The sequence below is a fragment of the Salvia splendens genome, chromosome 11 (genome assembly GCF_004379255.2).
Source record: "Salvia splendens isolate huo1 chromosome 11, SspV2, whole genome shotgun sequence".
In the NCBI taxonomy this organism is placed as follows: Eukaryota; Viridiplantae; Streptophyta; class Magnoliopsida; order Lamiales; family Lamiaceae; genus Salvia; species Salvia splendens.
The window spans coordinates 6,064,959-6,078,633 of record NC_056042.1 but is presented as its reverse complement, the minus strand read 5'-3'; the positions used below and the strand labels follow the sequence as shown (position 1 = coordinate 6,078,633).

At 37.8% G+C, this 13,675-nt stretch overlaps 2 protein-coding genes across 4 annotated transcripts; one reads left to right on the top strand and one right to left on the bottom strand.

Moving 5' to 3' along the window:
* Nucleotides 1-2,705: 2,705 nt before the first annotated feature.
* LOC121754296 lies at nt 2,706-3,561 on the top strand. The gene is made up of 3 exons (XM_042149673.1): nt 2,706-3,017; nt 3,116-3,151; nt 3,231-3,561. The coding sequence occupies exons 1-3, from the start codon at nt 2,783-2,785 to the stop codon at nt 3,356-3,358; spliced, it is 399 nt and encodes a 132-aa protein (XP_042005607.1). The 5' UTR covers nt 2,706-2,782; the 3' UTR covers nt 3,359-3,561.
* Nucleotides 3,562-6,604: 3,043 nt separating this feature from the next.
* Nucleotides 6,605-10,206, bottom strand: LOC121753892 (binding partner of ACD11 1-like). 3 transcript variants are annotated; one of them, XM_042149185.1, is made up of 5 exons: nt 10,071-10,206; nt 7,907-8,010; nt 7,734-7,809; nt 7,482-7,565; nt 6,605-7,403 (listed from the first exon to the last, which is right to left on the bottom strand). In XM_042149185.1, exons 1-5 carry the CDS (start codon nt 10,074-10,076, stop codon nt 6,825-6,827), a joined length of 849 nt encoding a protein of 282 aa, XP_042005119.1. In that variant the 5' UTR covers nt 10,077-10,206; the 3' UTR covers nt 6,605-6,824. The 3 variants fall into 3 exon arrangements, with proteins under 3 accessions (XP_042005119.1, XP_042005120.1, XP_042005118.1); XM_042149186.1 differs by having other exon boundaries at nt 6,605-7,400; XM_042149184.1 differs by lacking the exon at nt 10,071-10,206 and having other exon boundaries at nt 7,907-10,022.
* Between the last annotated feature and the right edge of the window lie 3,469 nt (nt 10,207-13,675).

The following is a 13,675-nucleotide window of genomic DNA, read 5'->3' as shown; positions in this document are numbered from 1 at the left end:
TCATCAGACCAAAGACGAGTCCGGTCAAAGATGTTTATTTCATCAGACCAAAGACGAGTCCGGTCAAAGATGTTTATTTCATCAGACCAAAGACAAACATCAACTTACCCCGTACCTTTATCCAGAATGCCGAAGTGACTCGCTTCGCCGAAGTAATTCACTTCGCTTTTCGGGGGGGGTAGTGATGGAGTACGGACTAAACAAGCCCAACAGCAGTGACGGCCCATCAGCCCAAAGCCCAAGGAAGAGTATCAGATCGGCATTACCAAAGAGTTCGGCCCCAGCCTACAGCTCGGTAAAAGCCAACCAATCAGTTCGGCATTACCAAAGAGTTCGGCCCCAGCCTACAGCTCGGTAAAAGCCGACCAATCAAGCTCTACTCTCAGACCGGCAAAAGCTGCTCGGCAATAGTTCAGCAGTTCGGTCTCAGTATTTGACCGAACTGGGAGATAGTCAACTCATGTCAGAACCTCCACGATCTCCACTACACCCACGATCTATTTAGTGGTGTCAAGCAGTCATTAACTCATGCAGGATAGTGGGCCCATGCAGGATCGCATGACCTCCACGACATCCACAACCATCATTAGTGGTGATGCAAGCCACGATCTTAGTTCAACGTATAAATAGAACTTAGATCAGATAGATTAAGGGGACTCTCTCTCTCGCTCTCTAGAGATAAAATATCAAATAGCAAGTCTGTATTGTAAGCTGTAGAAAACAGATCAAGCAATACAACTCTGCCCTCTTTTCTTCCCGTGGACGTAGATTTACTTCAGTAAATCGAACCACGTAAATTCTCTGTGTCGTGATCTGTATTCTCTACCAGCATTCATCACCATCAAAAATTCGCGGATTCATCAAACACTCATGCCGGAAAGAAATGAGACTCTTATTCACGAACAGAGGGAGTATGTTGAATTTTTCGGTGTGCGACATAATGTCTCATTTAGATTACATGTGAACTTTAAGAAATGCGACACTTTTAACAATAGATGTTCGGAAATTGCAAAATGTGGCATATGTATAACGTAGATAAAAGTAGTAATTTATTGCAAATTAATATTCCCCCCCCCCCCCCCCCCCCCCCCGAAAACTTAGCATATCAAGCATAGTTTTGAGCAAATAAATATGTTGAGTTGTAATCGTTGTTCAATTGCATCGACTCTGATGGGGCATACCACATAAGCATTCCGCTCACCTTAGAAATTTGAAGGCATTAAGTTTGCATTACATTAAAATGTGATCATATAAGTAGTATATATGGAATAAAGTTCTAAGAGCTTCATCTTAATTGGAAGTTTAAGAAGAGACGTATAGATGGTGACGTTTAATACTCTCCATCTCCTAAGAATATGCATTTTCCACAAAAAATATGTATTTTGGAGACATCACAAGTTTTAATGTAAATTTGGTAAAGTAAGAGAGATGTAGAGAGAAAAAGTAATTAAAGTATTGTTAGTGGATAATGAGTCTCATTTTATTATAGATGAAAAGACTTTCCAAAATTAGAAAGTGCATATTTTTTAGGACGGATTAAAAATGACAGAGTGTATATTCTTGTGGGACGGAAGGAGTATTTCCCTTCTCACTATTACAAATGAACAAAGAGTCACACGGTGGCATTAGTTTTTGAGTGATGATAAACAACCAAATTTTGTACAACCAAAAAAAGTTATACTATTAGTAATTTGATGTATTAATTATATATTAAAACAATAAATATAGTTAGTGGACAAGTTAAGAAGACTAGATTAGTCTTTAGCTTCATTTTCAAATTTTTTTTATATTTGAATTGCCTCTGTACTAATTTGAATTAAAGTATGTACTATTAATTATATTATGGTTCTGAAAAAGTAAAAAGTTTATACACAAATCATTAATATATGATTACAATATTATGCATGGTTCCATGTACTATATATGCGCCCATATATTTTAATTAAATACATAAATAAATCAATTTTTTTTCCAAAGCAAACTAGTTTTTTTTATACAAAATTTGGTTACATAGATTTATTGTTAATTTTTACTACTCACCTCGTTTTGAACATCATGTTATAGTTATAAAATCGTTGTAGAAATTAACCGCCGTACGCGCATTTTTTTGTGTAGAGTCACACGGTGGCATTAATTAATAACTATGATTTTGTCCATTTTATTTAAAACTTTCAGGCTTAATACTTTTTTTACTCTATAATGCATTCACTAGTGACATTGTCATTGAATTTAGCTTAGACCATAAGCTAAGGAATTTCATTGATGGGCCCTCGGTTTGATTACGTCTCTTTTTGTTTTTTTAACCGAGAAATAAACAAAACAGTTCGGACTGCCCAATATCGCATTTTATTAAACCTCAAAGAATTGGATGCATAAATATATAAACCCTAGTTAAATTTAATTAGGATTTGTTAATAAATATATTTGACTTATTAATTTAAATCATACTTTGGTCCGAGTTTCAGTTAACAGAGTAAACCTAATTTAGTTATTAAACCAAGAGCCTAGATAAATGCTCAATTTTTTTATTATCATTTTAAACTTAATTCTTTAATTCACACTTGAATTTTGAAGATGTCACTCATGCCAACTATACAGACATCCAACTAAATATATTGATTGGCAGTTTATAACAAGACAACGTATTCACAATATATAAGTATAAATGGATAATATTTTATGAGACGAATTAAATACATTGGGTTACAGCAAGTCCCTACCAAAAACAAATATAGCTCTCACAAAAACAAGAACCATCACTCTCTCTCTCTCTCTCTAAAACATGCAGAGGCAATCACTGGGTTCTCCCTCTTCGAAGCTTGTGAAAGATGAATCCCAATCTTCCTCAATTTCATCCTCATCTTCACCACAAACTGCTGCCTACGAAGAGGAATGCCAGCTCAAGAAGCTCAATCCCAAAACCGCCGCGCCCCACTCCTACATTCACCTCATCCCTCTCCTCACCCTCCTCTGTTTCCTCATTCTCTATCTCTCTTCCCACAACCCCTCTCTCCACGGTATTACTCTTCATCCTTCCTCATTTACATTTTCAATTACTATCCTATTTTTCATCAATTTGCTTCTTCTGTTAAACTTGTGTTTTTGTTTTGTTCAGAGTTCAATGGAGTGAACACCATTTCTGACCCAGCTGGTAGGCATCAATTCCTGATTTCTCCTTCCATTGTCGATTGATTTTGCTAGCTTGCTCAAAGCTGAATAATTTTGTGTAGAAAATATTTCGGAATTGCAAGGAATATTGGAGATTCAGAAAGGAGATGTATTGGCCGCGCGGAGCTTGAAGAACTTGAAGCAGGAGGCCAAGCAGCGGCGCCTCCACCGCAAAATCCCCCATTTTTAGGTCTCTCTCTCTCGTGACAAATTTACAACATTTTGATTTTGATTTTGATTTTGATTTTGATTTTGACTACCGTCGGTGGCATCTTTTGTTTTCTTTTTTATTTCTTCTTAGTTTTCTAATGTGAATTTAATGGCGATTATAAGTATTTGTACACGTGTATTTATCTTTTGTGCCTATCTAATATGAACAGTAACTTTTCTATACAGGTGGATATAATTTGAGAGCAACATTATATTGATTGATGATCTGCTTATATAATGTGATCTGTTTTATTCATTAGGTATAACCACAGCAATAGTGTCATTGGTTTAATTCACTAAGTGATTATATTTAATCTGGGATATATTATTTCGGATAAAGTATTTTAGCTTAGAAAAGTGAAATTTGTGACAACGTGTCTTTCAGAAGAAGCTACTGGAATGAGATAGAGAAATACTCACATAATATGATTTGATATTTTACAAAAGCATAGGGTATGATTTTTATATTAGAAGAATCATTTTGAAACATAAAAATAAGGAGGGTGGGGGTTTGGAAATGGAAAACAGCTGGAATAGGACCGTTTCTCAGTAGCAGAACCTCGTGGTGCGGTTGGACTTTGCCAGTTGGAATTATAAATACAAAAACATTTCACCAATACTAACCATAATTAACAGTTTGGAACCCATTAAAGTTTTAATTTATAGTATTGCCCATAATCTGAATTTTGAGTTGTTAAAACATGTACATAGGGATCGGGGTACTACTTTTTCTTCTTTGGTAAACTTATTGATGCCGATAAGAAATGGGAATTAGATCTCTATTGTTTAAAATAATAGTACACTACATGAATGTTACATTGATCTTTCACTTTTGCACATAAATGATACATGATTTTTATTTTATATGATTTTTTATACCTCGTGACAAAAATAACTCAAGGTATCAAATATGTGATTTTTTTACTATATAGGATATTTTTGAAAATTTCAATTAAATAGTACCAAACAAACATGTGATTTCTTTTTTCTTCATTTCTTATTTCTTTTTTTCTTCTTTAATTTCCTCTTCTTTCTTTTTAGTATTTTATTTTTCATTCTTCTTTTTTTCCTCCTTAGCTTATGTTCCTCTTTTTTCTTTTCTTTTTCTTTTTTTTAAGTATTTTATACATATATCTAATTGCATTCATAATATAAATCAAGAAAAAAATATCTAATTAAATTAATTATTTAAACTAATTAAATCAATGGAATATTTTTAACTAAATTATTTTATATTCATTTTAGGGTTGAAACACCTGACTAAAAATATTCAATTGGTTATATTATTATAAATACAATTCACAATTTTAAATTTTATTAAGACTATATTGATTAGTTATTAATTTAATATATAATAATAATAATAATAGTTATTATTATATAATATTATATGATTCATAATTTAAATAATTATACTATTAAAAAATAAATTAATTATTAATTTATAAGATCAAAATAATAATATTAATATTGATTATTAATAATAGTATAAAGAGTGAGGAGAATGAGAAAAGATATTATAATATCGATTTTGGTACTAGTTTTGTGTATGCCTAAAATATCATCTATGACACAAATGGGAAAATGTATTTGTTTAAAGGGTATTTTGGGGTAAAAATTGTATCAGGTACAAAAAATGTAATTTATAAGTAACAAAAACGATATAAAATAAAGATCAAGTACCATTTATGTGCGAAAGTGAAAGATCATGTACCATTTATATAGTTCACTCTTAAAATAAAGAGCGAAAATGATATCTACCCATTTAAGAAAAACATATACCCATTTTTTTTTTTATACATTAAAATAAAGAGGGAAAATGATATCTCCCCAGTTAAGAAAAATATATACTACTTATTTTTATAAGTAATAGTATAAATTCTACATTTCTACCCACTGTTATGATTGTATCTTTGTTAGACATCACCAAACCGAACCGGCCCGGAACCGTCACCGGCGGTTCCGAACCGGAACCGGAACCGTCGGCGGCGGTTCCGAACCGTGACCGGAACCGGCGGTTCCGACGGGCCGGTTCAGGTTCATGAAATTTGCGAACCGTAACCGGCGGTTCCGAACCGCCGGTTTTCACCGGAACCGACGGTTCCGAACCGGCGGTTCGCCGGTTCCGACACCTTTTCAGGCTACCACCGGCCTAGACGTAGCCTTTTCAGAAACCGGGTCAGAAACCGCCGGTTTTTGTCAGAAAACCGTTGACGAAACCGGCGGTTTCTGACCAAAAACCGGCGGTTCAACGAGTAAACCGGCGGTTCCGGCGGTAAACCGGCGGTTCCGCCGGATTTCAAAATTTTGAAATTTTTTCTTTTTTTTTTCTTTTTTTAATCACATTTTTCCCCTATAAATACCCCCTCATCTTCATTTTCTACTTACCCCAATTCTTGTGTTGATAAGAATTTCTCTCTCAATCTCAATTTCTCTATTCTCCATCCTCTTTCTCTCAAGTTGTTTACGTTATTTGCGCTCATAATTTACTCACGTTGTTCTTGTTTACGTTAATATCACATAAACACTACTCTCTATTCTCTACTTCCAATTTCCATAATATCATGTCTTCATCTCGTCGTGGTGGTGATCGGGGTAAGGGAATTGCCCAAGATCAAAGTGACTCTCGTCGTCGTCGTGCCCCAACAAATCGACGTCCTAGATTGGTGGTCTTCACACGAGAAAGATTTTCCCATCCTTGCATCAATGGCCAAGGAGATTTTCCCATCACTTGAACCGGCGGTTCCACGGTTCACGAACTGGAACCGCCACACCTTGGCCGGGCCGGTTCAGGTTCATCAATTTATTGAACCGGAACCGGCGGTTCCGAACCGTGAACCGCCGGTTCCGGAACCGTGGTGACGTCTAATCTTTGTGCATACAATAAGATAAGAACTATTGAATAGTACATAAAAATTGGGCCCGATTCTGTGGTAACTTAGTATGAAAGTCGGTCAAGTATTTATCATATTATATCTGGGCCTTTGACTCGAGATTTAAAAATAGATTTGACTTCAAAAAGTGCAATATAAATAAATCAATCCTGATTTTTGGGTGAATCTTATAAATTTCGAGGGAGCAAAACTTAGGTACCAAAATTCTGACTGAGTAGTGCATTGTTTTCTCTTTTTGTAGTTACTTTTATTTTATGAAATGGCTTCTGGTAGTTGCACCAAAATCACAACCAACAACTCAATTCAAGAAATAAAATGAACCAACAAATCAATTCAAGAATCAACAACTAGTCCATTGCATCAACTATTGATATTTTCAGTTTTGAGTTGATGTGTATATATATGAGGCAACAAACAAGACACTGATCAAAGTTCTTTGGACATATAAAATGAAGCAAAATCCTTCAAGAATAAGATCACCATTTCAACCTATTCTCAGAATCAGGACCAGACGGCACAACACAAGGATCGTGAAAGTGTTTAAAAGGCTAATCAGAGAATCAAACCTTGTACAGGAGCAGGCTTGGAAGGATGCAGCTCTGCTGAATCAGATGCTTTAGGAGACTCTGATAAATGAACCTGAGCGAAGTCATCCACCATTTTCCTTCTCTGCTCGTCTTCAACAATCCCAACTTTCTCCTTCGTCTTTTGGCCAACTTCCCCAGCAGCCTTGGTCACTTTGCTAAAAGCGCCGGTTACCCATGTAGTGCCGGTAAGTACATATCTGTTCTTCATAATAGCAGATCCAGCATTACTAACTGTTTGCTCAGCTGCAGCTAATGCTGATTTTGCTTTCTCGGAAACGTGCAGTTTTTCATCCACTTCCCGCACTTTATCATTCACAATGGAAGTTCCAATCGTTATCTTCTCAGTCAGCCCAATCTTTTTGTCGATTGACGAAACTTTGGCACTTGCTGTGGAGGTCAATTGGTGTTTCTCATCAAAAGACTTGGCTTGGTTAACAGCATCTTTACCTAAGATGAAACCCTTTGCAAGCATGCTGCTCACAACGTCCTCTGCCTTTTGCAATGCGGATTCAGAACCCCCTCCAGTTTTTTTGTCTGATTGCTGCTATTTTGTGAAGGTTAAAAAAAGGCTTTATGTAATGCAGTTACAAAGTACACAAGTTGCAAATGCATTAGTCATTACCAGAGGTGGTACACAAGCAGCAGGAGGAAGCTTATAATCAGGCTCTGGATTAATTTCCACAGTCATATCTATAATTGTTGCACCCTGATAATCAAGAAAGAAGATGTAATAAATAAAAGGGCATGATTGTGGAAGAAATAGTTGGATAAAATAGCTTGTTCCGAAGTAGTGGTTACTGGTTAGTCTAGATACAACATTATGGAAAGATAGAGAAAGTACAAAGATCACAAGGAGAGAGAGCGAGAGAATCACCGAGAGAAGGATTGCAGTCTCTGCTCCCTGCACATCCTTGAAGGTGACAAATGCAATTTGGGATCGCACAGTATCACTACATAAGTGCAGGACATTTAAGTCAATATGAGCATTTTAACACATTTGAACAACACATACATATAGGATATGAAATCACTAGATTAAATCGTAACCTTCGCATCTCGACATATTCAATATCGCCAGAAAAAGAAAAGAACTCGTGAACATCACGCTCTGATGCTCCGAGAGACAGATTGCCGACCTTGACGGTTTTTATCTGGGACATTAAAAAAGTAAGCCATATTAGTAAATTGTTTTTCGAGAAACATGTGATCTCCAGATTGCTGAATAGTAGTACCCAAGAGCTGACCATCCAAATAACATGTGACATCGGCATTGGAGTTCCCTTGTCTAGGTCATATTTATGTTGGGTCACAAGTACTAATTCATTACAACCAAGATATATGTAGTTGAATGAATATTTGTCATCAATGGCTTATATAACAGTGACTACTTGGTCTTTTGCATTGAAATATTAGCAGTTGATTGCAGATTCCTATACATGAATGGTCATTTAAGAAATTGTTTACCAACTCAAAGTTTGTGGAGTACTTTACTCCCAATACTTTTATGATAGGAAGCTGTAGTGTTTATATACTCGCCATATTCAACTGACAACTAACAAGTAGAAATATGAAAAGGAGTATATGCATTATGAAACTAACTGAAAAAAGCCAAACAGCCTTTCAATGAGCTATTGCCAGCTTTTTAAATCTTAAGTGGTAAATTCTGTCATGGGTCACTCTATAGAAGTACAGAGGATTCTGATGAAGCACTAGTTTATATGAAAAATGCCACAGCATTGAAATGTAGTTGAAAAGTTTGTGTATTTTTGCATATACATTTTTGTCCATCACCCAATGCTCTGTTCCTGCTCAAGTTTTTGAAGTATCCTATACATGTATTTTTTTCTCACTACAACTAGTTTACATGATTTGTTAAGCCCTGGGATGAAGAATAGAGTCATAACTAAGTCATAATGCTATTGAGAAACAAATTTTACATTTGCGCAACCATTGGCTATCAACTAAAAGCAAAAATTATAATTGATGATGATCCTCAATGGTTCATCACAGCATAAGATACAAGGAAATTGTTAGAACTTGCTTTCAGAAGAATTAAGAGAGGGTGCAGAAATACTAGAGAATACAGCATTACTTGAGGTGTAAGTTACATTTTGAATCTGACCTGTCTAAAAACCTTTTCAAGGTTTTGAAAGATAATCTGCTTGGTAACATCTTTCCCAATTCCCGTCCCATTAATAATGCCTTGATGGTTCTGCCTTATTAACTCACATGGTAACATCTATGTTGTGCCCATCCAATGAATAATACAACCTTTGATAACACTGCCTTATCAAGTAACTTAATTTGGACTACATTCTTTTCATATCATGACCACTAGCTTCTAACTAGTTACATTTTGTCTTTAGGCCCTAGGAAACCTTACACACAATTCATTCAGCTGCTACCTTCCCTGTTTTGGGAATGCAAGTTAAGAACAAATCTCCCTAACTATCATCAATTTACTGCTGGCTGGTTTATAGTTGGTACAACAGTTGTCTAAATGAATTATTAACCAATGCTGAAAGGTATGGAGGCAATACAAAAACTCCAGAATGGGCAGCAGTGTCTGAATTAGGAAGGCAATGAATCGTAATTTGGAATCTAAATTTCTCTGCTAGAGTATCCATCCTGACAAAAATATAACTGTACATTCATTTTCATCAACCCTGAAAGAGCAACATATCCCAGATCTTCACATCAGAAAAAGAGGGCTTCACTTGCTACAATATAATTTGGGCGGGCACACATCTAATTGAGTCATTTCAGTGTAACTCAAGCAATAAGGTCAAGGAATTTTCCGTCAAAGCATGAATCCGAAAATGGCATAAAACACATTACACCCAGTTCCCTAGCAGATCGAAGTTATTATCAGCAGATCCATATATCATCGTAGAATTCAGCCAAATGACGACCACAATCACATCAAATGAACTCAAATTAATCTACATTACAATCGCAATTACATCAAATTTATCCAAAATACAACCACAATCGCATAAAAATGACTTCCGCTGAACACCTCACTAATATCAGCACCTGATTTACATATTACAAGTTCTTAACACATTCCAGCTAAACCAGACGAACAGATCAACCGATTCTACATACAATCCAACAATAATAACCACTTAACCACGAAATGCAAGCAACCGATCAGAAAAAAAAATTAAGAGAAGAATAGCAAGACGAATAAGGTAATGCACGAACTCACCGACATGATGGTGCTGCGAGAGAGAGAGAGAGAGAGATGAATCGAAGTAATGAGAAGAAAAATGTGAAGTTGGGTTGAAGAGGGATTTAGGCAGAGATGCCGGCGATAGCTAAATTGATGGGGGGCGTTGACGGGAGCTGAATTGCAACTCAAAATACGTTGATTCTTTTTAACTATACACGCGGTTTGACTGTAAAGACTGGGGCCCGCATGTTCGAAAATAATCTTTTTTAATTCACATCTACGCTCATAAGAGCATCTCCAGTGGGCGGATGTCTCACTCGGACATCCACTAGGACATCCTGAAAACACCTTCCGCCACGTCACTAGTACTTCCCATCCCACTGTCACGTCACTAGGACATCCCCTTCACAATCCGCTCTTCCCATCGCCCTTCCCACTAGGACTTCCCGCAATAAAAAAAATCACAAATTCACAAATAAAACAATTTACGTTTACGGAAATAAAATTTCAACACGAATACGAACGGGAAAAATTAACAACTTCATTTAAAAAAAACATACATGATTCGAAAAAAAAATTATATAGTAATAAAACAAAAAAAAGTATTAACATCAACGTCAACCCTTCCGAGTCCAAACCTTTTCGATAATATCGTTCTGAAGTCGAACATGGGCATCTGTTTGCCGCATGTCGGCAAATGCACGCATCCGCTCGACCTCTCCATGAGGTACCCCCATATTCACATTCGCGGTGGCCACGCCGTGACTTGGACCTGCACCCGTATCATCTTTATTGGTCCACTGAGTCAGTTCCGCACCTTCATTTTCGACAATCATGTTGTGCATTATGATACATGCGTACATGACATCGTCGATGTTGGGAATATACCACTGCCGTGCAGGACCCTTGACTACCGCCCATCGACTCTGGAGCACACCAAATGCCCGCTCCACATCCTTGCGCGCTGCTTCCTGACGGCTCGCAAAGTATGACTTCTTTTGTCCGAGCGGATGCTTGATTGTCTTCACAAAGACGGGCCAGTTTGGGTATATCCCATCCGCCAAATAGTATCCCATATTGTGTTGGTTGCTGTTGGCGACGAAACTGATGGCGGGACCAACGCCATTGCACTGAGCATTGAACATGGGCGACGACTGGAGAACGTTGATGTCGTTGTTCGACCCGGAGACTCCAAAATAAGCATGCCATATCCACAACCGGTAGTCAGCTACAGCTTCTAGGATCATCGTGGGATGCTTGGCTTTGAAGCCAGTAGTGTACATCCCCTTCCAGGCGGCAGGGCAGTTCTTCCACTCCCAATGCATACAATCTATGCTGCCCAACATCCCAGGGAACCCGTGCACCGACCCATGCATATCTACCAGACTCTGGCAGTCTTCGGGGCTCGGACTCCGAAGATACCGCTCACCGAATATCGCTCTCACGCCCGCGCAAAAATTCTGCAGACACTCGACGGCTGTCGACTCGCCAATGTGGAGGTACTCGTCGAACATGTCGGCCGCGCCTCCGTACTCCAGTTGTCTGATTGCGACAGTGCACTTCTGCAAGGGCGTGAGTCCGGGTTTGCCAGCTGCATCCTCCCTGATCCTAAAATACAGGTATCTTCTCTCTAAAGCACCCACGATGTGCAGAAACAGCGGACGATGCATCCTAAAGCGTCGCCGGAATAAGGCTTCCCCAAAACGCGGTTGCGGAGCGAAGTAGTCTGCATACAACCGAATATGTGCAGCAATGTGGTCACGGGGTACTGTAGTTCGACGATGGATCAGCCGAGGTACCGCAGCCTGCTGCCGCCGCTGCGCCCTCTGCTGTAGCAGCCTATCTATCGCACCTTCCACAACGACCTCCAATTCATTCTCGCTATCACTGTCACTAGACATTCTAGATGTACTTGAAATTAAAGATGTAGAGAGAGAAACTTGTTAACACAAGTGGTGCGAATGAAATAAAATTCAACAAGCCGTATATATAGAGTTTAAAAAAAATAAAAAAAAAATTTAAAAATCGGACGTCCGACCCGAACGTCCGACGTCCGAGGACACCCGACGTCCTCACGGGACGTCCGTATCCGACCTCCCCTGCCATAATGGCGGACGTCCCGATCGCCCGTCGCGCACGTCCGACCGGAGATGCTCTAATAGGCCGCCGCGCGACAGCCATCCTCACTCCCTGTACATCCGGGTACTTGGCGCTCCCCGGTGCCCCTCCGCCTTGCAATAGACTGCCACGGCTGCGCAACTCTATCGTGGTTACTCTTAGATAGGGATGTCAATCGGGTCGGCCCATCGGGTTTCGGGCCGGCCCTACTCGGGTTGCGGGTCAATCGGGTGCGGGCTAATCGGGTTGTGAATTTTTTCGGGTTGTAAAAGTTCAACCCTAACCCTAAAAGCTCGGGTTTCGGGCTAGCCCAGCGGGTTAAAAATTATTTTAGTAATAATTATTCTGTATTATATAAATAATAATAAAATTTAATAAATAATAACAGTGTACAATTAAAATTTAGAGGATGTTAAGTTTAATTTAATACTAGTACTACTATTCTGTATAAAACACAAACATGTGATCTTGCCGTACAAAAATGTCTTTTGGTTCACCCAGGGACAGAACCAGAAGTTCAAAAAGGTTTGGTGCTGAAATTAAAATATTTATATATTTAATTTTAGTATAATTTTTTACTGTAACCCTAAATCATACTCCCTCTGGTCCCCAATAGAAGTATCATTTTTATCGGCGTAGGTTTTAAGAAGTTGTTTGATTTTGTACATAAAAGTGGTATAAAAATTAGTGGAATGTTGATCCTACTTTTATATATTAATTTTATAATAAAATGTGAGTTGATGAAATGTGTGGTCCATTTTTTAAATATAGTAAAAGTGAAATAAGACTTCTAATGAGATCAAACTTCTAATGAGATCAAACGGAAAAGACAAAATGAGAATTTTAATCGGGACCTGAGGGAGTACTTGTATGAACCAAAAATCAATAAATCTCCATTATCAAACTCATTTACAATCCAAATTTGTAGCTATTTAATTCCAAACTATTAAACCAAATTATAATTTACAAATCAATATCATAATTTTCTAATATGCAATTCTAAATGGATAAAATAAAGTATCAAGCTTAACTCACTATCCCTAAATAATGGGTCGTCATCTAATAATTAGAAGATAACCATTCGGGAAAAAATTTGATTACATTTAAATTAAATTTGGATGGTAAATAAAAGCAACTTAGGGCATCCACAATAAGAATAGCCCAGCCATAAACTCCTCCTGCCACATCATCAACACTAAAAATCCTCCTGTCACATCATCAGGACAAGCAAATAGCCCAGCAATAGCCTAGCCACATCACTCAAAATTAGGGATGTCAATGTAGCCCGTAACCCGTGGGCTGACCCGAATAGCCCGCCAAATTTATAGGGTTAGGGCTGGAAATTTCTAGCCTGGTAAAATCAAAACCTGATTAGCTCGCACCCGATTAACCCGCAACCCGTTAGGGCCAGACCCGAAAACCCGATGGGCTGACCCGAAAACCCGATAAAATTTCTATTATTCTATTTTTTTACTCCTAATTCGACACTTCATTGATTAATTTTAACTAAAAAATAACTTTTA